The 27,450-nt window shown below is 42.4% G+C and overlaps 1 protein-coding gene across 5 annotated transcripts in view; it reads right to left on the reverse strand.

Annotated features, from left to right (window-relative positions):
• Positions 1-27,450, reverse strand: part of BMP1 (bone morphogenetic protein 1) — a 54,032-nt gene that overhangs the window by 9,817 nt on the left and 16,765 nt on the right. For all 5 annotated transcript variants that reach the window (XR_011972626.1, XR_011972627.1, XR_011972628.1 and 2 more), the window contains exons 6-15: positions 27,303-27,408; positions 25,537-25,661; positions 24,120-24,235; positions 11,191-11,293; positions 10,031-10,147; positions 8,654-8,799; positions 8,146-8,341; positions 6,292-6,417; positions 5,709-5,869; positions 3,722-3,902 (exon numbers count right to left, since the gene is read on the reverse strand). Coding sequence is in view for 2 of the 5 variants with exons in the window: in XM_072634900.1 (XP_072491001.1) it covers positions 3,722-3,902; positions 5,709-5,869; positions 6,292-6,417; positions 8,146-8,341; positions 8,654-8,799; positions 10,031-10,147; positions 11,191-11,293; positions 24,120-24,235; positions 25,537-25,661; positions 27,303-27,408 (1,377 nt within the window). In the remaining 3 variants the exon portion in view is untranslated. The remainder of the gene's footprint in view (positions 1-3,721; positions 3,903-5,708; positions 5,870-6,291; positions 6,418-8,145; positions 8,342-8,653; positions 8,800-10,030; positions 10,148-11,190; positions 11,294-24,119; positions 24,236-25,536; positions 25,662-27,302; positions 27,409-27,450) is intronic.

A 27,450-nucleotide genomic window follows, 5' to 3' on the forward strand; every position in this document is an offset into this window, starting at 1 on the left:
AGATGTGTGCCACCCACCCAGCCCTAAGGAGAAGCCCTGGGGAGGGCCTGCTGTGCCTGAGATCCAGGGAGTCTAGGGCAGGAGGCAGGTGAGGCGGAGAAACTGATTCTGGGAAGAAGGGAAGAAGGAAGGGAGGAGAGACAGCTCCTCTGTGAGAACCTAGTTTGTTCTTGTAGTCCACTTGCTGGGTCTATAGAGCATCTTGGACATACAGATACATGCTCACCAGGAGGCACAGATACTCACACACCCACAGCTTCACTGATGCACTATGACTGACACATGGTCATGGAGAGGCAAATAGACACAGACCCACATTCCGATGGGAGCACAGAGAGAAACGTAAACACATCCAGAGAGAAGCAGGCACGTAGGTGTGTTCTCTCTCCCTCTCTGTCTCTCTTTGTCTCTCTCTTCCTCTCTTCCCTCTCTTTCTCTTTCTCTCTCTCTCCTTCTCTCTCCTTTCTTCTCTTTCAGTTTCCTTCTCCTTTTCTATCTCAATCTACCTTTCCTTCGCTGTCTTTGTCTCTCTCTTCCTCTCTTCCCCCTCTCTCAATATCCCTCTCCTCTTTTTTCTCTGTCTCCCTCTCCCTCTCTCTCTCCCCCTCTCCCTCTCTCTCCCTCTCTCTCTTCTTCTTTCTCTCTCCATTCTCCTCTCTCAATATCCTTCTCCTCTTCTATCTCAATCTACCTCTCCTCTCTCCCTCTCTCCCTCTTTCTCTCAATCTCCTCTTCTCTCTCTCTCTCTCTCTCTCTCTCTGTCTCTCTCTCTCTCTGTCTCTCTCTCTCTCTCTCTCTCTCTCTCTCTCTCTCTCTCTCTCTCTCTCTCTCTCTGTCTCTCTCTCTCTCCCCCTTCCTCCCTCCCTTCCTCTCCCTCCCTTCCTCTCCCTCTCTCCAGATCCCAAGACAAAAAACAAAGGGAAGAACCAAGGAGTGTCAAACTGCCTCTTAGTAACCAGGTTGCCAAGTGAGGATTCACTTGCAATTCTTTGGCTGGAAAGGGTCAGCAGGCTCTCAGGCCATGAATTTGGAGACCCTGGGGTACCAATCCTCTCTTAAAGTTAAGAGGAATGCCTGATGGCTGAAGCAGACAGGAAGGGAAGTTATCAGGAAGCAACTCTAGCCTCCAAAAGGCACTTGTGCTCAGAGACAAGAGAGTGAAAAGGGGATGCCCACCAGAGTTAACAGGACAGAGAACCCTCCACCACCACCACCACTGCAAAGGGGTAGCTTTTATATGAACATTCAGCTCTGACGGTGGGCTCAGCTTCTATCTCCTGGGTACTCTTGCTCAGGATAAGTAACAATAGGAGAATTCCTGGGCAGAGTACCTGATGACTTATAGAAGGAACTTCAGAAGACAAATGTAGTATCAAGAGTGGGGGATCCCTGAGGCTCTGATATAGGAAGAAATTTATAGAAACCTCTGGGCTAGTTTCAGGTTTCCAGGCTCAAAGAGGAGGAAGGAAAATGTACTTTTAAGGGACTCGACTCTTTTTATTCTCTATTCTCAAACTGATTTGGAGGGCAGTCAGGAAAGCCGGGTCCCATGGGTCTGTGAGATTTAGCATGTGTTGGGACTCTGTCCTGGGGTGTAGGGAGGAGAGGGAGCCTCACCTCTGAGCCAGGAAAGGAAAATGGTGGGAGTGTCAAGGGCAAAGGGAGGATGGACATGTGCCTGAAGGAGGAGACACCACTCACCCTGCAGTGCCTGCAAGCCCCTTGGCATCTTGCTTGACTGAGATTGAACTGAAATTCTTCCAGGGTCTTCTGCTTCTCAGCCTAGGGTCTCCTCGTGAGTGTCCGAATGGTTCAAAGAGCCCCAGTCCTGGGGTTCCAAAGCCAGATACCCCATGCCCCCAACACCAAAAGAAGAGCCCTCCAGCCAAGGCTCTTCAGCAAGTCTCTTGCACCCATGGGCAGGGTGGGACATCACTGAGCTGAAGGAAGCCATCTGTGGGTTGGTCAACCCTGGCATCCAGGCCTCATGGATTTGGGTTTTAAGAACACCCTTTTCCCCATTTCATAAGACCACAGTAATAGAAATGCAGAGAGAGACAAGAGTAAGCAGGTAATGGTTTTTCCCAAGGGCCATGTCATCCCTTGAGTGGGTGCAATGTCACTTCTGGCCACTTCCATTAGGCATCACGCACCAGTACAGGGACATGTGGTTTGAATTGAAAAACAGTCTGGTCCATGTTGCATTAACGGGCATCTCGGCAAGCAATAGGAAAGGGGCGGGGGATGGGAAATTGAGAGTACTTCAAGCAGAGCAGTGGAACTGGCAATGCCAAGCAGGACAGGATGGAAGAAGCAAGTGCATGGTGGCCAGGTGGGGCAGGCAAGGGAGGGGAAACTCCAGGAATAGGGAGAAGTAAACTGGGGCTGTTGAAGAATGCAGTGCACTGGGGCTTAAGGTGAGAAGATAGGGAGGCACAGGATCAGGGTGGGGATGGACAAAGGGAATACGGCTAGTGTAGGGGTGGGGTAGGAGGGGCAGACAATGTCCATCTGGACACCTGCCCTCACCTCTCCCTTTTCACACAAGGCACTGCACAGGGTAGTTACTGGCCTGGATTTCTGAGTCCCCTTATTTAGGCAGGGAGTGGGAGGTGGGAAAGGATGGATATGGAGGAAAGATGAAAACTGCTTGTGGGCCTGAGTCCAGTGGCTCTAAGTCACATGATCCTCCCTACCCTGGAGCACCTTTAGGATATTCTATACAATTTAGCCCTGGATTATCATATGGCATTTTCTACTGTTTTCTGTTTTCTATATGTCTGTCAGGTCTCCTTGTGAGTCTGCCAGCTCTCTGGGACCAGAATCCTGTCTTACACTTCTGCTATACCAGCTCCAAAAGGCAGTTATCTCAGGATGGAGCATACAGTAGTGACTTAACAAATACTTATTAACTGAAAAGCTGGATGGGGGGTTGGGGGGCAAGCAGTCATATCTCCTAGCAAGGGGACACATCCTATAGACAGACCTGAAACAGAAGAATATGAAAGGGACTGGGACAGTATGTTGTTATGTTTATGTATGTTATAAGTATTTAATGAATACTTGCTGTTGTGACTTGACTTAATCTGGCTTTCCCTCCATTGTGGGTAGAATGAGGACAGGGAATGTTTTATGTTAGGGTGGAGATGCCTAATTATTGCTTTTTTTTTCTCCCTGTTCAGGGCTTGTGATTTCATCAGTGCAGGGAATTCTAGTAGAGTAACCTTCCAATACTGCAAACTCCCAGCTCATCCATAACTTATAGCCTTAAAGGCTATAAGTCACTGGAACAGTGAGAGGTTAAATGTCCCACAGCCGTATGTGGCAGAGGTTGGGCTTGCCCCCAGTCTTCCTGACTCCAGGACCAATCCTCTGGCTACTCTACCACACTGCCTCACTATTCTTTCATAAGTCCTTGTAATGAACCAGCTCCACCTGTATGGAGTCTGGCAAACAGCCTGACCACCAGCCAAGGTGTTGACCTATTGCCCAAAGCCTCTAGAGAACATCAACTCTACAAGGAACATGGGGGTAAAAGGGCTGACTCTGCCCCTGGAGGGGTGGGGGGCAGAAAAGTCAACCCGCTAGGCCCTTGACTTCGAGAACTCAGAGACAGATTGTTATCTCTGCCCAAGGTCAGGGCCCAGGGGAGAGCTGTACCCTCTAAGCATGATGGGGAGTGCACCATGTTGGAACCTGGGGCAGGGGATGCTGGTGTTACCTGAGAAGAAGTGAGCCTTGAAACCTTTCTTTGAGACGGTGTTGTCCGACTTGAACTCCACACGCATGTTGTTGTACTGGGAGGTTATAACCTCAGGTTTCTCGGCACCGCAGAACTTGCCGTGAAGTTTGGAATCCGCTGTCAGTCCACTCCTCACCTCCACAAAGTCATACTTGCATACCTGCCCCGATGGGTACAGCTCAGGCCCCACTTCCAAGGAAGCCACCCTTCCCTAGCTTATCCAACTCTCACTGAACTATTCATGCTCTAAGCCACGAGGACTGGTTCTTAATTTAAGGTCCACAGACTCCAAGGAGTCCAGGGGGGTCCATGAACTCAGATGGGAAAAACAATTGCATCTTTTATTTTTACTAACCTTTAATTGAAATTTAGCATTTCCTTCAAATATTTAAAAACATGATTTTGAAAAAGGGGTCTATAGGCTTTATCAGACTGCCACAGAGGTCTGTGACATGAAAAAAAGTGAAAAGTCCCTACCCTAGAGTGCTGAAAGGTATCTGTACCCCAAACAAGGACTAAAATTACTGTCTTATTTAAAAGGCATTTCATGAGTGCTAATTCTGGCCTTTCCAAACAAAATCATTGGATTTCAAAGTTGGGCTCTTTCCCCTGACTCTGGAGGTCAAAAGATCTGAGTTCAAATCTTGTCTCCAATATTTATTTGTGCTACAATTTTACATGCCCTTTTATAAATGAGGAAAATGACAAGGAAGAGGTTTAAGTGACTTGCCCACCATCACATAGTTAGGAATTGTTTGATTTGAACTCAGGTCTGCTCTGTCCACTTTGCCACCTAGCTGCCTTAATATGTGTGAACTATGCATGAATGTTATATGAAATCTGTCAGTGACTGAAGGGAGGTAGTTAGAAGAGTTTTCCAAAAATCCTAAGCAAATGGGGACATAACCCTCCTTAATGGAATAAAGCCTTATAACACACGGGATACTGAAGTGAATGTCAATCCTATAAGACAAGACTAAGAGACCCACTTATGAGCAGAAGACTCAAGAGTCACAGTCAACCAGAACTGACCACAAATCAATTTTTTAAAAAAAATCACAATTGAGATACTGAGCTACATTATCAGAAGTGTTAAAATGTAAGACTTAGGTCACAAACTTTGTAGATGTAGTAGTGTGCTGGTATATGTTTAACAACTGGCTCTCAAGGAGGAGGGAAGGAAATGTACATGGTAGACACTTTTAAGTTTGATCTGGATTATTATTAATATTTTCTCCATCATTTTTAAAAGTCTAGAGATCAACAAAACAACAAATAAGCTCTGATGTGCAGTTCGCTGATTTCCAAGGTGTAAATGCTCACAAGGAAAACTTAACAATCAGTTCTTGCTAGTTGGTCCAAGTGGGCTCTAGCATAGCCCTGCTTAGACCCTCATTAAAATAATTTTTAAAAGTTAGACACAAAGACTAGCTCCCTGACTATAATGGGGATCCCCAGGGTTTGATGACCTTGTTTTTGAGAGTCGATCCCTAAAGTTCTGATTTATCAGCTACAAAGGTTTATTAAGCACAGAGTACTGTGTCTGAGCCTACGAAAGACAGGAGGATAGAAAACGCACCCATGATTTCACCAGTATAGGGAGCTCAAGAACACTCCCTTTGCCAAAGTGGGTTGGCATTATTTCTGCAACTTATAATAATCCTAGAGAGTTGACTAGAACACAGAGAGGTTGTGACTTGTTCAGGGTCATACAACCAGAGTCAGAGGTGGTAAGATTCGAACCCAGGACCTCCTGACTCTGAGTCTAGCTCCCTATTCACTAGGCAATGTTCCCTCTCTTAGGCTACATAGATAAATAAGACCTCCTTCCCTCACCCCCTCCAGACCCATGTAAGAGGTAAAGGGGAGAAGAGTAGTAGATGGAATATAAGAAGTATAAGGGAATAGAAGAATGGGCATGACTTCTTTGCCCTCCCCAAGCCTGAGCACTGGAGCTGATACTTACATCATTTCCCTCTGTCTCGAAGAAGTCAAACTGCAGGGAGATTCGGTACTGGGTAGGTGCCACAAGCTGCCAGATACAGTTCTTGTTGGGAGGGTACTCTTTGGGCCAGCCTGGGCTGGTGATAGAGCCATTGAGCTTGGTAAGGAAACCACCGCAGGCAGCTGTGGGGTCGGAAATAGGGGACAGTGGGGTTAGAGAGGATATCATATGCCAAGGGCTCCTGGTCTGGGAGTGGGGAAAGAACATGAGAGAGGGAAGCCCCAGCCTGGGAGTGATTGAGAAGCTAGTTGCCTAAAGAATAGATGTAAAGGGAAATGCCCGATGGCTCCACAAGCTCAGGTAGATAGGACTTGATGAGGACAGGGTAGTGGTGGAGGTGAAGGTGGTGGGGTCAGGGGCAAGGTGGAAGCCTCCAGAAACTTCAGGAGCTTCTGCATAGAGGGATAGATCAAAGCTCCCATGTCTTCAAGGGAAGAACCTGCTTATCCAAGGGGTGTCAGGAATGACCACCAATAAGGAGCCAATTTCTGGGCATCAGAGGGAGTAGAGCATGGCAAGGAAGGTGGTAATGAATGCTGCTCACCTTCACAGCGGCGTTTGTCTGGGGCTAGCTCATAGCCTGGGTCACAGCTGCATTTGTAACTGCCCAGTGTGTTGAGACAACGCTGCTCACAACCACCTCGGTTGGGTCGGGAGCACTCATCCACCTCTGGTTGGGAGAGAACAGAGAGCCGAGGGTTAAAGCTTGGGACTGGGACCCCCACCAGTGAGGCTGTGGAGAAGCTTTCTGAACCAGTTTTCTTCCAGATCCTTCCAAATCTAAGCTCATTGTTCCATTCTGTGAGTCAAGCTCATTCCTTGCTTCTCCGCCATACTTTTCTGTGCTTGGGAGGGGAGACACTGGGGACACAGTAGGGACCACTGGCTTGTCATACATGCCCAAGAACTACATCTAATAGGAGGTGAGTGGACAGAAATGGAGAGTTGGGGCCCTGCAGCTCCCCCGCAATGGAAAACACAGGAATCCCTTAAGACCCAAAGTTCTTACCCTTTATGTGAACCAGGGACCCCTTCTTACAATGATGTTTTTAAATGCATAAAATCAAGTACATAACATTACGAAGAAAACCAAAGGTGAGTGACAATAAAGATGGTTCCCATTTAAGCTCATGAACTCCTGTTACTTAAAGGCATAGTGATGAGAGTAGTGGGTACCAGAAAGTAAAAGATGAATTACATGTGTGTACACATGTGCATGCACATGTATGTTTGTGTGTATGTGTATATTAGGTATGCCTTGTGTATGTATTATGTGTGTATGTGTGTATGTGTGTGTGTCTAATTTAGGGGCACTGAACCATTCAGAAAGCTTTCTCTAACCATCCTAACCATAATGGCCTCTCCTTCCTCTGAGCTAGAACACTGAGTGTACCAGTCAGTTGGCACTGAACATATCCTGCTCTGAGAGGAGGAATGGCAGAGTGGAAAGGGGGCTGGGCTTGGAGTCAGGGGACCCCAAGGTGAAATCCTAATCCTGACAGTCATCTGTTATATATCCACGGACAAGTTACGAGCCCTCTCTGAGTGCCTTAACTATGTAGTGGGGATAAGCGTACCTTCAGTACCAACCTCCTGAGACTGTCAAGTGGAATAAATGTTTATGTGTAAAGCCCTTGGTAAACCTCAAAGACATATATGCAGGGTGTCCCAAAAGTCTTAGTGAAGTTCAAGCTTTAATAGGTGCTCACTTCCTCTGGTTTTAAGCTATTACAGCTTAAGTAAGCTGTTGATGCTTACTGTACTAAGACTACTATTTTTATTATGTCTTATAACATTTGTGATTTGTATTATTGGTTAACTTTTCACTGTGCGTATGTCTCCCCAACTAGAGAGTGAATTTCTTGAGGTGTGGACTGTGTGTCTATATTTCTCATGTGTTGATTTATTTAGCAAAGATTCATTTAGGAACTACTACATGCAATGCCCTGTGTCAGTCAGGTTCTGGAAATACAGTGATGAAAAGCAACACAGTTTCTGCCTTCAAGGAGCTTATAATCTGGGAGTGGGGGTGACATGTCAACACAGAGAGCTGTGGAATGTTAAAAATGGTTAAGTGCTTAAGAGAGATCTAACAGATTATCAGAGAGATTCCGCTCCCCACCTTCAGCCCCAATGCCTATCACAGTAGTGGATGCATTGTTGTTATTCAATAAATATTCATAGAATGAATGAATGAACAAAAGACTAAATGACAGAGGTAGATACATAAGTATTGCAGAGAACGGACACAGAGGATTGGGGAAGTTCAGTAGGGAAGGAGTAATTATAACTCAAATTTCTGCAGTGGTTCACTGTTATCTCATTTGCTTCTTACAACAACCCAGGAAGGTAGTAAGCACTCTAGAAATGGGTACTGCAGAAGAAAGGAAGGAGGTACCTTTGAAAAAGTTGACAGCAAAGCCGGCTTTGTTGATGGATCCATCGGAGACAAACTTGAGCCAGAGACGGCTGGATGTACTTTTGATGTCATCTGGTTTCTCATAGCCACAGTATCGTCCAATGAGGGTGCTGGTCTCACTGTGTCCATCCCGTACCTCCAAATAGTCATAGGCACAGCTGTCATGGCGTTCAATCTGGAGAGGAGATGAAGGGCAGAAGCCAGGTTGGGAGAAAGAGTTTCCAGCTGCCATAGGATTTTACCTCAGCTAGGTCCCTGGAGAGGTAGAAGAGGTAGACTTGAAAATATGAAGAGGGCAAGGAGAGGGGTGGTTAAAAGAACTGGGGGAGAGTAGTTGAGCATTGGCTGACTGGAGAGAGAGAGAGAGAGAGAGAGAGAGAGAGAGAGAGAGAGAGAGAGAGAGAGAGGAGGCAGCGATACATAGGTTTAGAGGGTCATCATTTCCTCCAATCAGGATGGTCTCATATTCAGAGACCCAGCACCATACCTCAAAAGACTGGAAAGTAAGCCCCACGTGGAAGCCCTCAGACACCTGGATCCGCCAAATACAAACTTTGCTGGGTCGGTAGTCATCTGGGTAATTGGGTGACTGAATGTGGCCATTGTCCTTCTTTACATCACCCCCACAGATAGCTGCAAACAGTATGGGCGGGGAAGTCAGGATTATAGTGGAGAGGGCCTTGTTCTGTCTGGTGGGGTGTTTGACCTTCCTCACCTTCCTGGGTTCTCAGAATTCATAGTAATTGTCTACTCTACTGGTCTCCTCCCCTTTCTGGTTTCCCTCATTCCCAAATTCCTGACATTTGTAGAGTTCTGATGTCTCCCGGATTCCCTTCTTCATAATCCTATTATCTTCCTTCCACATATTCCTCTTCTACCTTCCTTTAACTTTGCATCCACTCCAACTTTTCTTCCACCTCTGTCTAATTCCATTTCTCCACCTGTTTTTTCCATTTCTCCATCTGTTTTCTCTTGGGTTCTGCCTATTGCATTGGCCTTTTCCCTATGGCAAAGTGGCTCTTTAATACTCCCTGTTAATAAGGATCTCTATTTGGCTTTTAAAGCACTGTACAATCCTGCTCCTTCCTACTTTTCCTATCTTCTCCCACTTTTCTCCCTTCCAGGTACTCTAGGATCCAGCAACACTGGCCTTCCTTTGGTTCCTCTCACAACAAACTCTATCTACAAGTTCTGTGTCTTTGTATTGGCTCTTCCCCATGCCTGGAACACTCTCCTTCCTTAACTCTGTCTCCTTTTTTCTTTTACTTTCTTCCAGATGCAGTTCAAATCCTACTTTCTACAGGAGGTTTTTCCCAGTTCCCCTAGTCCCCTACCCCAGTTAGAACCTTCCCTCTGAGATTACCTGCTATTTACACTTTGTATGGACAATTTTTTACATTGTGTCTCATTAGCATGTAAGCTCTGTGAAGGCCAGGACCTTGTTTTTGCCCTTTCTCCACCCCCCCTCCCCATATAAGTTGTTGCTGAGTCGTTTCAGTCATGTCTGACTCTTTGCGACCCCACTTTTGGGGAGTTTTCTTGGCAAGGATACTGGAGTGGTTTGCCGTTTCCTTCTCCAGTTCATTTTATAGACAAGAAAACTGAGGCAAATAGGGTGAAGTGACTTGCCCAGGGTCACATAACTACTGTCTGAGGCCAAATTTGAACTCAGGTCTTCCTGACTCCAAGCCCCAGTGTTCCATCTATCCACTTCACCAACTGGCTGCCCCATATAACCAGTGCTTAGCATGCAGGAAGTGCTTGGTAAATGCTTATTGAGCAAGGTCAATTTAAGAGGGCAAGGACAAGGCATTCTCTTTACACCCAGGTCTTATTGACCCCACAGCACATTCCCCAGGAATACCTTCATAAACAGCAAAGAAACCTTTCCCAACCCAATTGCTGCTGCTTCGGAATTCCACCCAGAGGCGGCTGTCAGTGGAGACGATGGGTTCAGGGAGTTTGTTCCCACAGAACCTTCCTGTAGGCAGTGAAAAGGTAGGGAGAGGCGTGAGAATAGCACAGATGAATCCATCTAGAAACCAGGTGTAGCTAAGGTAGCAGGGCAGAGGAGGGTACAACGAGGGACTCTTTAGTAGGACTTTGGAAGTCCGCATATTTACAGCATCAGAAAATCCCACTGGCCATAGCCTGGATACATCTATTTTATGCTATCATGTCCCATGTGTCACAGGGAAAGCTTAATGCCTCCTGTAGATTGCAAGAGACCAAGTTATTTTCTTTTTTTCTTTTTTTTTAAAGGCAGAGGTTAACTGACTTGCCCAGGGTCATGTAGCTAGTAAGGGTCTGAGGTCAAATTTGAACTCAGATCTTCCTGACTCTAAGGCCAACACTCTATCCACTGAGCCAACTGAGATACAACTTTCAAGCCTTGCCAAGGGCAGCCAGATACCCCAGGTTCCATCCCTACCTTAGTCCTGACCCTACGTCTACTTGGTCCCACTTCTTTACAGGCTCTTTCCCTCACTGGATCATGTACATAGCCACATATGATCATTCCAAATTTCTTTCCCTTCCACAAACTGCAAAAATGTGAACCAGACCCTGGACCTCGGGCAATCACATCAAGATTCACAGATACAACAACAAACAACCTACTAGGCTTTTCCCTTCTTATCTTATCTCTACTCCACTACACTGACAGGCAGGCCAGGTAGACATGATTACCACCCCCCCTCCTGCTTTGCAGATGAGGGAACTGATGCCTACAAAGGTTAACTGATCTCCTTAAGGTCATAAAGCAGAACCGGGATTAGAATCCAAGGCTTATGCCTCTGAGTCCAGGGTTCATTCTCTTATAGCATATTGATAAGAATGCTTGGAACTCTGTGTGTAGAAAGGCTTAAGGGAAGTTATAAGGAAAGAAGTAGTATTCTCAGAAAGGAGGGTAGAAGGCATAGTAATAACCACCAGAATTTATATAGCACTTTAGTGTTTTCAAAGTGCTTTACATTGGTTATCTCATTTGACCATGACGCCTAGAGCAGGGTAGGACACAGTTACCTCGGAGGGGAGCTTTTCTCCAAAACCCGTCTCTAACCTCTACGTAGTCGTACCAGCACAGCCGACTGCGGTATAAATCCAGGGAAGTAAAATTCAGAAGGATCTGTCAGGGAAAAAGAGGAAAGTGAAAGGCCATGGCTCTTTTAGTGCCATCCCCTATCATGGGCAGGGAACTTGCAGCCTCGAGTTCACATGTGGCCCTTTAGGTCCTCCAGTGTGGCCCTTTGACTGAATCCAAACTTCACTGAACAAATCACTTTAATAAAAGGATTTGTTCTGTAAAACTTGGACTCAGTCAAAAGGTTGCACCCAAGGACCTAGAAGGCCTCATGTGGCCTTGAGGCCACAGGTTCTCCACCCCCACTATTTCCCTTATCCAGCTTCTTCACCGTAGCATGCTCCACCCACCAGCTGAGCAGCCTGTAGTGGTCTTGTAGGACTCAAGAAAAGACCTCCTGCTCTAAAGCTCCCAACATGCCAAACATATATTCTAGAGCAGTGGTGCCAAGCTCAAACAGAAAACAATACATAAGGATCCCTGCAAGTCACATACTGACTTGCTTAACCATTTCAGTCGTGTTTGACTCTTCATGACCCCACTTAGGATTTTCTTGGCAGAGGTACTGGAGTAGTTTACCATTTCTTCTCCAGTTCATTTCACAGATAAGGAAACTGAGGCAAACAGGGCTAAATGACTTGCTCAGAGTCACACAGCAGTAAGGGTCTGAGGCCAGATTTGAACTCCAGGCCTGGCACTCTATCCACTGCATCACCTAGCTGCCCACATATTAACCTAGAAAACTACAAATTAATATTACATATGTCACATTGTATTTTTTTTGTTAAATATTTCCCACGTACATTTTAATCTGTTTTAGGAATCATTTGGCTTGCATTAGGGCAATGCAGACTACATGATGCATGTCTGACACCTCTATTCAATAGCAGCACAGAGGTGCCCTCTCCTTAAGGGCTTCTTTCCAATGTACAGCTGATACAACTACTAATACTTTAGTGTGAATTAGCTGATCAGAAAGTATTCCTTGGTGACAAGAGTGATCCAGAATAACATGAGAGTACTGGGTGTCTGAGAGAGGAAAAGTCCTAGATAGAAGGAAGAGTAGGATGGTGGGATGCTGACAGTCATTCCACAATTACTTTCCTCTCCACAAACTTCATTATTAAGCACTTACTCCATGAAGGGAACTATACTAGACGCTATAGACGAGATGAGGGTATGTGTGACTCCATTAAGGCGTTGGGGGCGTATAAGAGAAATGCACATGAAAATATAACTGACTCATTTTTCATTGGGAATATTTACAACTGAATAGTCACAATTGCAGTTGGTAAACTTCTCATCACGCTAGAGGCAGGGCAACAGGATAAGCAACTACTTTTCTATGAGTTTATCATAGAATCCTTACTAGTCACTAGCACAAGTAGCACCTAATAAATGCTTGTTGGCTGATAGATGGACTGAATTCATGTCAGGTTAGCAGGTGGGGACCTAGGCTTGAGTAAGCATAAAAGCTACACTTCTACAGGTAGGAGGAACAATTTCTTTGGCACCTTCTAGTTGAGTGTTTCTAGATTAATTTGTTTTGTGATTCAGGAAGAATGAGTAGTAAGGGCCTTGACTCAAGAATCCATAATTTTTTTTGCTGTATATTTCTTCTTTCCTGAGATGATAGCCCAATTGTTAGGGCTTTAAACGTAAACTAATCCTTCAGCTAGTGGTGAGGGGAAAGAATTTGAGAAATAACTCTCTACTCCATCTTATTAGAAGGGATAAAGGGTTCCTAGATAAGAAGAAAGAAATAACTCTGCAAGTACACAAAAAGCAAACTATTCCAGTGGGGGAATCAAAAATAGTGTTTGGTGAATGTAAGAATGTAATGCATGGGACAAAGAGAAGAAGGAGGCAGTAAGTCTGCCCCCTCAAGACTGTCCACAGAATCCAGACCTTCTGAAGAAGCATCCAGTACTGACTAGAACACAAAGACACCAGCAAATTAGAAAAATCTGTTCCCCTTTCTGAGAAGAAAGAGATGCATTATGGTGGTCTGGGACTCCCTACTCAGATCTGAGGTGCTTAGTCTACTTAGATATCTAAGATGAAACTAACAGGCTGGTAGATATCTTTAAACCTAAACGAATATACTTTAAACTTACCATTTGAACCTTTCTTGCTGACTTACATGGGGACAAATGAGTTGTTCAGAGAACCAACCAACAAACAAGAAACTGGAATATTTCACTAATAGCTCTGGAGCCAAGGGATTTGGTTTTCTGAATGATGAGCTAAGATAATAGAAATGATAAAAAGATAACAGGAAAGGGAGGGTGTGTATCTCATAAAGACCAAGAATTTACTGACCTAATCAGTAGGGCTTTCAACCAAAAACTGAGGGAGAGGGAAAAAAAGGCCCAGATAAAATTATAATAACAAATGGTATAGAGAACAACCGGTGTGATATAGAAGACTCCTAACAGAAGAAGTGCCCAGTAATTCTCTGCAGAGATGGAGTGAAAAACTATAAGGAAGACAGTTAACTTTAGAATAATAACATATTTAACTGTCTCGGTCACAGTTAGTGAATAGTGTACGGTCAATAAACAAAGTGAATTTGAAATTGTAATAGGAACAGGTTGTTACAATTTCATAGTTATAACTGAGATGATCTAATGGGCCTTTGGACTGGAATAAGGCGATGGTGGGACTGCCGTATTTGTTTGAACAGAAGCGAGTAGTATACATACCACAAAGGTATAGAAATCCATGAGGTTCAGAGGGGAAACATGATAGAGGGCATACAGGTCAGGATCCCAGAAGCGGAAAAGAAGGTTTACATTGTTCATAGAACAAGCTACAGAACCATTAGCCTATTATAGTTTACAAAACTGATACAAAGAAAAAACCAACATGGTAGCAATAAACAACTTCAAATAGAATGACTTCACCTCTAGTTGAAGGATTAGCATACATTTAGAAATTGGGCTAGCATCTCAGGAAAGAAGACAAAAAACTTTGGGTCACTTGGTCAAGTCCCTTGTTTCTCACACTTCCTGCATTGCAAGGCAAATTAATTTGTCTTATACTTTTGCTTTGGAAATACTCACAGAGAAGCTGTCAAAGACACTATCTGATATATCTGTACCTTACTGGTAATTTCTCCACTTAGAAGGTAGAGGGAGCTATAAAACGACTAGCTACTCTAGATTTAATTTTAACCAAGGAGGAAAATTAGTTTTTGATGTGCCCATGACTTTGTGAAGGAAGTACTAGAAACAGCAAGATATGGACCCTTGATTTTAGGAAAGTCAGTTATTTTTTTTTTAAGCTCAGAGAACAGATCCAAAGGCTCTAAAAGGAAAGATGCCTCAAGAGGAATGAAAAGTTTACCAACTGCAATTGTGACTATTCAGTTTAAATATTCCCAATGAAAAATGAGTCAGGCAGCTGAAGGAACCAACATCACTGCAAGGAAACTCTTGGATGAATTTACATTTTTAATGCACATGTATAAAAGATGAAGGAGGCACATGCAATCAAGAATGAATGCAAAATATGACAATGACCTATAACCATATACTAATAACAAGTATGGTGCTTTATACTTGTCAAAGTCCTTTTTTCACAACCACCTTCTGAGGTATGTTCACACGATTCCCTTGAATTGTGATAATCATGTAAGAAATGCTAAAACCTAGAATGAACTTTATTTCTAAAATTGCTAAGGAAAACAAACAAAAAGGACTTTAAAAATATGTTTAGAATACAAAAAAGAACAAAAAAGCAATGGATCTGGGCCTGGGGAAAACAGTGGAAAGTTAACAGCTGATACTGCTCAAGCTGGATTTTCTGTCCATGTTCTCTACCAAGGAGAATGAGTTCTCCAATCAGATCCATAAGGTTAAGGCAAACATGATTAAGAGGCAGCTGAAACCTGAGATAAGATGAAGATGTTAAGAGCACATCTCATTACTTTCAACAAGTTCAAGGCTTCAGGCCTAAAGAAATAATATCCCATAGTACTGAAAAGACTTGCAGATGTGAGAACACAGAATCACTACTAGTGATATCTGAGAAATCATGGTGGATGGGAAAGGGGCCAGAAAATCAGATGGGTAAATGCTGTTCCAATTTTCAAAATGTGGGGAAAGGTAGAGCTTTTAAAGTAAAAGTCAGTGATTTTTGACACTGAGCTCTGACAAAATTCTAGGATGATTACTAAACGGATGTTTTATATGCACTTAGAAAAGGAAGTAATGATCATTAGTAGCCAACATGAGTTCATCAAGAATAAGTCGTGTCAAACTAATGCCATTTTCTTTCTGATTCATTTTCTAGACTTGTGCACCAGGAGACGCCATATATATAACATATCTGGATTTTATCAAAGCCTTTGAAAAAATCCTTTATGTTATAGAAGCAGTGGAAGGTAGTAGTGAGTTCATTAGATGTGGAGTTGGAAGACTAGGGTTCAAGTCCTGGCTTTGCCAATACATAGCTTATGTTACCCTGGCCAAGTCATTTAATATACCTGACCCTCAGCATCCTTATCTCTGACTTGCAAATACTCTCTGTGCTGCCCATCTCACAGGATTGTGTTAAATCCCATGAGAGTAAGGACAACATCTTACTTACATTTGCATCTCTTTTAGAACCAAATACAGTGTTTTGAACATAGAAGGTACTTCATTTTGACTCAGATCAATTATTAGGCTGCTGCTTAATAAATGCAAACTTCTAGAAGGCAATGACTGCTTTTATGTTTTTGTCTTTGTATACTCAGGGTCTAGCACTGTGACTTACATTGAGCACACACAAATTGTTTAGTGCATGCTACGTACAAGGCACTGTGCTAGATCCTGGAGATACCCAAAACACAAAAACAAAAAATAATCTCTTGCCCTTGAGGGCAACGTAGGTAGAGAGCAGGAAAGGAATCAGGAAGACTTGGGTTCAGATTCTACTTCAGACACTAGCTGTTCAATTCTAGACAAGTTACTTAAAATCTGTCTACCTCAGTTTCCTCATCTGTAAAATAGGGATAATAATAGCACCAACTTCCCAGGATTGTTGTAAGGATCAAATGAGATAACAGTTGTAAAGCACTTTGCAAACCTTAAAGCACTGTATAAATAAAAGCTTACTACTACTACTGCTACTACTGCTGCTGCTGCTACTACCACCACCCCCACTACTACTACCACTACAACTACTATTACTACTACTGCTACTACTGCTGCTGCGGCTACTACTACCACCACCACTCCTACTACCACTACTACTAAGAGAATTCACTTAATAAAAGGTTGTTGAATGAAAGAAGGAATAAATGGCAAAGCACAATATAAATGCAAGTTAATGTTATTATTATTATATTTTATAATGAATTGGGTGACAGTGCACTTAGGTAAACTGTCTGAACAACCAAACAACAATGATCTAAGCTGATGGCACCCCGAAGGGAAGTCCCCAGTCATGTGCCATAATAGCTCTCTGTTCTTGGATCTGTCCTTCACTAACATTTTGGCCAAGGATTAGAGTTAAGATATATTCAGTTCACATCAACAATCATTTACAGAGTCATTAAGCAATCATTTACAGGACCATAACAAGGAATCCTGGCACCTATGAAAATTCACTTGAGCACAGTGAAAGTGATCATTCCCCCAAAGGATCTGGCCTGTGCCCCAAAGAGAGCTGTGACAGAAGTCAGAAGGGCTTCTGGAAAGACAGTCTGACCTTCAGTTCCACACCTCTTCCTCTCTTCCTCTCTTCCCACCCTCCATGGACCACAACTTCACTACCTCACTCTCTTGAGTGCCCCAGGCATTGAAACCACCACCTCTACCTTCAACTATTTCTGTCCCAGGTGAAAGAGAGTCCAGCAGCATCGGTGCTAAGCCTTGAAGGAAGTTAAGGATTCCAAGAGGTGTGACCAAGAAGGGAATGTATTTCAGCAACTACAGACAGCTTATGCAAAAGACATAGAGGTTGGAGATGGACCACCGAGTTCAGGGAATAGCAAGTTTGGATGGAATGTAGAGTTCATGATAGGAATAATGTAAAAAATAGATGTAAATAAAATTCAATCCCTCCTCCTCTGGATAGAAGGGTGATGGATGCAAAGTATTTAATGAGGCTTATGTTGCCATACATATCCCATTTTGATACAAGGGAAAGTTCTACTGTGTATGTGTGCATGAGCATGTGTGCCTTCGGGTTATTTGGAAAGGACAATAATTTTTTAAAAAGGCATTGGTAAAACATTTTATTAAATGGAAGATGTCAAGAAAAAGGCAGCTAGAAAATCAAAAGGCCTGGAAATCATGTCATATGAGGAAGAATTGAAGGAATTGGGACCTTTTATCCTGAGGAAGAGAAAGTTAAAAGGATATATATGATCATATGGTTGCTAGCACATGATAGCTGATTCCAAATATCTTCAGGGACGAGACATGATCTTCAGGAAAGAGACATGAATGTGTTCTCTGCTACTCCATGGGGCAGAAGGCAGACCAGCAGATGGGTTGAAAGTTATAAGGAAACATTGATCCTGTTTGAATAGAAAGAAGAACTTTCTAACAAATTAAGAGCATTCAACAATGAAGAAGGTTGCCACAAAGCAGTAATGAACTTCCTATCTGTGTTTAAGAAGACACTGGATGCCACTATCAGGGATGTCATAATTAGGATTCTTGCATGCAGAGGAGGAGATGTATCTGATGACTTCTAAGGTTCCTTTTCCATGCTAAGATCCTAGAATTCTATGAGACTGGTACCACTGAGAACACTAGGGGTATAGAATGTTCAGGGACAGTTTCAAAGAAGAGGCAGGGTTCTGACGAGGTTTTGGGAGGATGAAGAGACAGGTTGCACACATTTGGCTAAGGCTGGCCTTAATCATGATCACTCCAAACAAAAAAGCTAATGGAGGGATGGGACTGAAGAAGGAGCTGACTCACAAGAAGGAAGGAGAAATCAAAAGCTGAAATGCCTCTCTGGGAAAGAACTGACTTGGCAGATGAAAGGGAGGAAAAGGAAAAAGGGAAGGGAGAAAGGTAAGGTCAGGATATGATAACCTACATATGTTTAGAAAGTGCCTACTCCATTCAAAGAGAAAAGCAGGAGAGAGGGAAATGTGAAAGTGTTGCTTTCCTTGTTTAGTTGTGCTGGCCATGGTCCTCATGACCCCACTGAGCATGGGTTTTTTTTGGCAATTTACTGGAGTGGTTTGCCATTTCCTTCTCCAGTGGATTAAGGCAAACAGAGGTTAATTGACTTGTCCTGGTGTCAGCTAGTGTCTGAGGCTGGATTTGAACTCAAGCCTTCATGACTCCAGTCCCAGTGCTGTATCTACTCAGCCACCTAATTGCTTTACTATCCAACCGTTAATAATGTTAAACAATGGCCGTTAGAAGGTTCTTTGTATGTATGTTTTTAATTTGAATAATATGCCTCTATGTTTAACTGATGACCACTAGAAAGTTTTGGCAGACCCTGAAGAGCTGGAATACAGTCCTTTGGGGAACAACACTCCACTTTTTTCCCAAGCAGAGTTAGAAAGATAAGTGGGTGGAAAGGAGGTATAGGTCACTCTGAGTAAATATTTGTAGTCTCTCCTACCCCTGCCTCTATCTCGATCAGAAACAAGACAAAACATATTCTACAGAGAAAAAGAACATATTCTTTAAGGAAAATGTCACAGACAAAACTATAGAAGGTATTTTTCACATTTGGGGCAAGCAGCAGAAAATATGCCCTCAAATCAACTTTCAAGAGAAATTTAGTTGGGGGTGGGGTGGGGTGGTTTAGGAACATTCAGACCCTAAAATTCTGCTTAGTTGAAAACTCTTTACTTGGAGTACCTACAACAGTACCTATAGTACCTACAACAAAGAAGCAGGTGCTGCCATCTAGTTGCTTCCTATTTTAACTAATTAGTCTCATTATGGAGGAGCTAAGCTCACTTGTTTCTCTGCTGCTGAAGAGATATTAATGCTGTCATCACCTTCTAAAATTTGGCACCAAAAAGTCCTGATAATCCCAACCTCCTTATGAATATAATCAAAACCCTGCTTTCTGTAGCCATTATTTTTTTCAGGTTAAGAAATAAGGATATATAGTCTGACAAAAGAATATTTTTTCCCTGTCATATAATTTGCGGGACAGAATATTTGGAATCTGTGATTTTAGCGCTTATGACCATCTGTGCCCCCAGATGTGCTGGAACTGTTTCTTAAATGGATAGTGACAAAGTGACATCTAGGTGACTATGAACAACATAACTTCGTGAATTGTCTGAACACTAGCTGAGCAGGATAGTACTGGTTTGACCAAATGCAAACTCCCAGGTCAGACCTAGACAAATTTTTTTAAAGATGAATAAAAAAGAAGATAAGGAGATGAATAGAGTTTTAGAAAAGTAAGGTTTGATAGATCTCTGGTGATTACTGAATGGGAATAGAAAGAAATATACATATTTATCATTGTCCAAAAATTACCTATATTTTAGGATAGGAGTTCTTAATCTATTTTGTGTCATGGATCTCTCTGGAAGTGTGATTAAGCCTATGGCCCCATTCTCAGAAGAATTTAAATTTACAAAATAAATATTGAATGACAAAGGAAACCAATTATATTGAAATACAATTATCAAAACATACTTTTCCAGTTCAGAGACTCCATGTTAAAAACTGCTGTTCTAGGTCATATAAATTTCATAAACAAATGCAGAAAAATAAAAATATTAAACAAATTTTTTGCTGTACATAATGAATAGACATTATAATCAATAAAGGATCTCTGAAGAAAGGATTAAAACTTAGATGGAGATTAAATAATTTAATCCTGAAGATTGATGGGTCAAAGAACAGCTCACAGAAACAATAGAAAATTTCACCAAAGAAAAATTACAGCAATGATACAACATATCAAAACTTTTGGGAGACAGCCAAAGCAGTCCTTAGGGGAAAATTAATATCTCTAAACACTTTTACTAACAAAAGAGAGAAAGAAGAGATCAATGAAATGCGCATACAATTAAGAAAAATACCAAATTAAAAAAATCTCAGCTAAGCACAAAACATAAAAATTCTGAAAATCAAAAAGGAGATGAATAAAATTTAAAATAAGAAATTATTGAAATGATAAAAATAGGTCTTTTAAAAAAACAAATAAAATATGTAAATCATTAGCTAATCTGATAAAATAGAGGAAAATTGAATTGCTAATATCAAAAATGAAAAAGGAGAATTGACCACAAATGAAAAATAACTAAAGGAAAACATTAGAAACTATTTTACCTAGTTCGATGACAGAAAATAAAAACACATGGAATGAATAAATATTTACAAAAATATAAAATTCTCAGATTATCAGAACAAGACACAGAGAATTTAAATAATCCAGTCTTAGAAAAAGAAACTCAAACAGCTATTTATGAACTACCAAAGGGGGAAAAACACCAAGACCAGATGGATTTATTAGTAAATTCTATCAAGCAGCCAAGGAACAATTAACTCCAATTTTACATAAATTGCTTGCAAAAATAAAGATAGCATACTATCAAACTCCTTCTATGAGACAAATATGGTCCTGATACCTACCTAAATCATGGAGCGAGAACCCAGAGAATGAAAACTACAGATCAATATCTAGAAAGAATATTGATGCAAAGTTATTGAATGAAATATATCCACAAAGAGGCTAAAGCAACATATTTAAAAGATTACTATAAGCAATTTAGATTTGTACCAGGAATGCATAGATAGTTCAATATTTGGAAAACTATAAATATAATAGCCCATATTAACAAAAAATAAAAATCACATAGTTATACCAATAGATACAGAAAAAGCTTTTGACAAAATGTAATACCCTTTTATTTTAAAATATCACAAACCTAACCTTTCTTTACTATGGTAAACAGTATCCATATAAAACCAAGAACAAACATCATCTATAACAGAGAAACAAATAGTAGAGGGCATTTAAATATGATCAAGAATAAGGCAAACATTTTCAATGTCATTAGCATTATTTTATAATAGTTAAAGAAAGACAATCTCTAGTCATATAACACAAATAAAGAAGAAAGTTGAACAGTGAAATCTGTCTTTCTGTGTTTGTCCTTTGGTTTTGAAGAAGACTATGACATTAGAGAAATGATGACATGACTTGCACTTGACTTTGTTTTGAGTGAGGGAGGGCTGTGCAAGGTCATCAGCCTCACTTCTCCTCCAGAGCCATTTGAATTCAGTGACCAGATATTCATCAGGATGACTGGAGATGACCCAGGATGAGGCAATTGGGGTTAAGTGACTTGCCCAAGGTCACACAGCTAGTGAGTGTCAAGTGTCTGAGGTGAGATTTGAATTCAGGTCCTCCTGACTCCTGCACTGGTGTTCTATCCACTGCACCACCTAGCTGCTCCAAGGGACAAAGTATGAGAAGATTGGAAAGGTAGGAAGGGGAGTCAGGCTATGAAGGGCTCCAAAAGTCAATGTAAAAAGAGGAGCACTGAGGGCATCAGAAAGGGCAGCTGAGACAGCCATGAAAAGAATGTGGGAAGTGTCCAATCATCATATGTTACAACAATGGAAAGGGGGAAGAGTTCTTGACCAAAGAAGGGAGAAAGGAACTCACAAATGATAAAATGAATAATTTTGATTACATAAAACTGAAAAGGTTTTGCCCAGACAAATGCAAAGCAGAAAGGAAATGGTTTACTAGAAAAAGATTTTAAAGCAAATTTATCTGATAAAGGTCTAATATCCAAGAAACATAGGAATTGATACAAGTATGTAATAACAAAAGTCTTTCCCCAAGAGATACATGGTCAAGAGATACGAACAGGCACTTCTCAAGGGAAGAAATCCAAGCTGCCTCTAATCATATGAAAAAAAAAATGTTCCAAATCACTATGAATAAGAGAAATGCAAATTGAAACAACTCTGAGGTTCTATCCATAAAATTGACAAAGATGATAAATACAGTGACAATTTTTGAAAGGTCTGGTAAAGGACAAATATGCTTAATGCATTAATGGAGCTGCTGTGAATTGGTCTGAATACTTTGGAAAACAAGTAGGAACTCTACTCAAAAAAAGACATTTAACTGTGCATTTTCTTCAGTGCAGTGACACTCTATTAGGCACAGTCCCCAAGTTGATCAAAGACAGAGGGAAAGGATCTATATGTCCACAAAAAATATTTATTAGCAGTACTTTTTGTTGTAGCAAAGAACTGGAAACAAAATGGGAATCCATTCATTTGGAAGTCTCTGAACAAATTATGATATACAAATCTAATGGAATATTATTGAGCCATAAGAAATGATATAGGGGAATGGTTCAGAGAAACTGATGAAGACTTGGATGAGCCAATGCTGAGCGAAGTTAGCAGAATTGAGAGAACAATTTATATTCATTGACTCCAAGAAAACACTTAAGAACACTGATCAACATAATGATCATTCCTGATTCCATAAGACTGATGAATCATGTTTCCCACCTCTTGCTGGACAGATGATATACTATACATGCAAAGTGAGACATATGCAGATATAACCACTATAACATAAATTGGTTTTGCTTTTTTGTTACAAGATTTTATCTGGGAGGAGAGAAGTTGGGAGAAGGGAGGTAGAGAATAATGATAATCATGCAAAAAAAGAAAGGAAAGAGTGCCAATGAAACATTTAAAAATACTCAGAGGGAAGTAGAGGGGAATTCAAAGGGAGACACAGTGGAGCAGGGCAATGTTGGTATTACCACATTAAATTTAACGTATATTAAAAGGAACAGGCTGCATGTCTCATGTACAATTCTCATTATCTGGCCTTCTTTGTGTATGAAAATGTTCATGTTTACTGGTGGTTTCTATTTTGTAATTTTAAAAAATGATTGAGAAAAAATAAAATTTAATTGAAAAATTAAAGAATGATTTTTAAAAAGAGGAACTCCCAGGTTCTTTCTCAGTGTGTCTGGGAAGAACCACAGACTTTTCTCAGTCAGAGACAGTACAGTTAGAGTGACTCACATCAGAGGAAGGCAATAGCGTCAAAGCAACCTCCCTTGATCTCAAGAAAGATTGTGAAATGTGGTGACACGTAGAACAGCAAAAAACAAAACTGCCAGGAGTGGGTTCCAGCCTGAGACCTGTTGGGGCTATGGAGAGGGGCAGGAGGTGGGCCATTGGTACATGAGGCATTGCAAGGATTCTTATTACTTGGTAACTTGAACAATGAATGAGTGCTTGCTTGTGAGTATGATCATCAGTGCCCCTGGGAGATATATCTCCCAGATTTCTTTGTTAGGGTGGGAGCCCAGAAAGAATAGTAAACCCACAGAAAATAACTCAAGCCCTTTGTATCTCAGATGTCTATGGTGCAAAGATTATGACAAAATCTAAGGATCACAGATCTATCTAGTCCTGGAAAGGACCTTAGAGGTTACCTAGCCCGACTCCCTCATTTTATACCTGTGGAAACTGAGGCACAGAAAAATTCAATGACTTGCCCAAAATCATAGATTATTAGCACCAGAAGGGACTTTAGCAGTCCCTTAACCTAATTCTCTCAATTTGCACATGAAAAGTGCAAAGTTCAGAGAGAGGTGACTTGTAAAGAGTCACCTGGCTAGGACTGGATGCTAGGTCTTGTCACCTCCAATACAGAGCTGCTTGTGTGCATATCTGGCCTCCCCAACTAGATTATAGATTCACTATATCCCTGATATTGCCTGCCATGACATACTTAAACACTGACTGAATGAATGAAAATCTGTAGAGAGGTACATTCCCTTATTCTCAACACTACATTTCATTTCAGGGTAAAGTAATAGCTTTAGGGATACAGGGTAAGGAGAGTGCTGGGTAGGGAAGGAGACACATATAGGTCAGAGGCTTGGTGGTACCTTTTCTCCAGGTGTGACTGAGATGCGCCAAACACAGTGCATGTGGGCAGAATAGCCATTGGGGTATTCAGGAGAGGAGAAGTTTCCAGTGCTGTCCTGAAGAGTCTCTCCACAGGCTGTTGGGCAAACAACAAATGCCAGTACCATTCATTAGCTGCAGTGACCCAGTCCTTCCAACTTGCATCCCATCCTTCCTCAAATCTGAGCTTTATCCCTGGTATCCCTTTAAGGGTAGGGGTAAGGATGGGAATAGGAGGCAAGGAAGAATCTCTAGGAAGCAGCTCGGTCCCTTTAAATTCCTCTCCCTATACACAGACATATACTCATACACACACACACACACACACACACACACACACACACACACACACACACATACACACCATTCCACTTCTCCCTGCCTCTTGCTGCCAGGACAACCAGCCGTACCATGGGCGTTATCATAGCAACTAAGGGTTCCTGCATTTGAGGTCAAACTCTGGTCTAAATCTCTTCCCCTGTAGTGGGCCTCAATTCCTAGCCCAGCTGGTGGGTTGGGGTGGGGGACAGAGGGCAGGGGACAAGACAGTCTTCTGGCCCCTTCCTATAGATCTTTCTTACAAAGACCATCTGATACCTAAGCATACTCAACACTAGCGTTTAGCTGTGGTCTGTTATCTTGCAGTTACTTCCCATGAACCCTTCTACCCTCAGATTTTCATCTTGTGATCCCCTCACAAGGTCTTACCCTTAAGTGCTTATCTCTAGATCCAACCTTATTACTTGCTCCTCTAGGCAACTCTCTTCAAACTTTCTAGTCACTGTCTTGGGCCTGTCCTTCAATGTACTGCTTTAATTTGCATTCTCCCAACACTTCTTCTTTTTCCTTACTCCCTGCCCAGACCTTGAAAGGCAGTTTCCCCCCATCATGCTCGATCCTTCCCACCTTGTACAATTTGAAGACTCATCATTTGGCTCCAATAGCCTCCTTCTTCCCTCAAGATTTGCATGGTAGCACCCTCCCCCATCATCTTTCACAACTCTGCTTGCTGCACTGTGATTAATGCAAGAAAAACCATAATCCCAGAGGAACAAAGATGAAGCATGCTTCCCAGCTCCTGGCAGAGAGGGCATGGACCCAAAACGCAGAATGAGATACACACTTTTGGACATGGCCAATGGGGGAATTTGTTTTGTTTGACTATGTACATGGTTACAAATATTTTATTTTTTAATGTTATTATTCAATTAGAGGAGAGGCAAAGAAAATAAATACTTGTTTATTTAACTATAGTTAAATTATTTAAAGAAACTTCTCTGTTCTTTGTGCCATGCCTTTGACTCTCAGTGGCACTATTGAAGCAAACCCCTAAACAGATGTCTCTGATTCCTCTCTGAGCTCTAGCTCTGATCCTTAACTATAAATCTTCCCTCTCACCTGGGCATTTGTAGAGTTTGCGGGCCTGGGCAATGTCTCCCTTACTCAGGCGAGTCCTCTGGCCAATAGGAGGCTTTACCCCATTGACATCATACTTGGGAACAATGGTGTCCAGAAAGATACCCCTGGGTAGGGAAACCAAAATCAGAATGGTGATGTTGGGAGGAAATAAGTGTAGCAGGGACCCACTCAGGGCATACAGTGCCACCAGTGAATGGAGCCCCGCAGAGGCTCAGTGTCTGTTCCACAGGTCACAACCCTGCCTGGGTTCAGACATTCTGCAGCAGGGTCAGGAAAGGGTGGAGACAAAGTACCCTGTCATTAGTGTGCCATAGACAGCAACCCCACCCCATGGCAGCTGGACCCACCACGAGACTGGAGAAGCCACAAAGGAACTCAACATTTGGGAAGGAGGTAAAAATAAGGGGTGGGATGAGGGTATCTAAGGTCCTACTGGTATTTCTCCTACTTATTCTACAGTCTTATTAAAAAAACACAGGTAGATTTTGAGCCTCCAAGCCTTTATCTTATCTCTTTTCTTCTCTCCACCTCTTCTAACCCCACTGCTCAAGTTGATTCATGCCTGTTCTGATTCCCCAATTCCTAGCAGTCTACCTTGCTGGAACTAGCTGCTCTGGATGGTTTAAGGTTTGCTAGCCAACTAAGTCCTTGGGGATAACCTAAAGATCTTGAGAGCCAGATGGCCCTAGTTATTTCCTTCCCTTCTCAATGGGAAATGCTGAAATACTGGAGGTTTCCATGAGGTGAATGAGAGATTGGGCAGGATTCTACCTCCCCAGAGTCCCTGACTCACATCCAGCTGGACGAGTGAGAATGAAGGTAGGGTGGGGTGGGATATGGGTTTGTGGGGGTGGGGGGTGTAATGACCTCATCACTTTTCTTTGGTCTCTGATGTGGCTTCAAGGGTCTGGGAACAGCCTTGGATTGAGAAAGAGCCAGAAGGCAGGAAGAGGGAGAGAGTGGAACTGAAAGAGAAAGAGAAAGATTGAGATTTGGCTGGGGGTGGGGTGAGGGCAAGGGGCAGAAGGACAAATTCAAGGACAGAGAAAAAGACAAGGAAAGAAAATAGAAAGAGCAGGCTGAGTTAGGAGCTGCATGAGATCAAGTCCTATTTCCCATGAGAAAGGAACTGATATACTGACTTGAAGGGGTCTGGTCATCTCCAAATCACCTCCCCAAGTTTTTGTAGGAGGTAGGGCTTGTGGTTCTTCTCTGGAACTTAATGTAGTAGTGGCAGGCAATACAAATCTAATAGTGGTAGATTATGAGAAAGGGAGGACAGATCTACTACAGAACCACATGTTCTAGACAGAGTATATACCAAGTGAGGAAGGATGGATGTACATGCTTAGAGCATTTCTCTAGGCATTAGGGTTACATATGCCCAGAAGACACCTTTGCTCCTAGCTAGGGAGATGCAGCATGGAGTAAGTTACTAGAGCCCAGGACGTGGAGTCCAGAAGACTTGGATTCAAATCCCACCTCAGACCCTAACTAGTTGTGCAATGCTGGGCAAGTCCTTAACATCTCAGAGCTTCAGTTTCCTCATCTGTTAAATGAAGGGGTTAGAGGAAAAGGTCACTTAGCTCCATAAAACTAAGATCATTTACATAGGATCCTCGTACACTACCATCTACCTCTCCCATCAGAGCCCATGTCAGTCCTGAAGAAACACAGCATGCTATTGAGTGATGAGCAAGGTGAGAATGGGAACAGCTACTGGAGGCTGAGGCTCTAGTTCTTACCTGGAGAAAGTGTTTCGAGCATAGTGCATGATACTGTCAAAGTCGTAAGTCTCCCCTAGAGATTCCACTTCCTCGAGTTCCATCTTCAGAAAGTTATACTCCTGTCCTGTGGAGATGGGGAAAAGGATGCGGGGGGCAGGAGGAGGGG

Source organism: Notamacropus eugenii, chromosome 1 (assembly GCF_028372415.1).
Source record: "Notamacropus eugenii isolate mMacEug1 chromosome 1, mMacEug1.pri_v2, whole genome shotgun sequence".
Lineage (NCBI taxonomy): Eukaryota > Metazoa > Chordata > Mammalia > Diprotodontia > Macropodidae > Notamacropus > Notamacropus eugenii.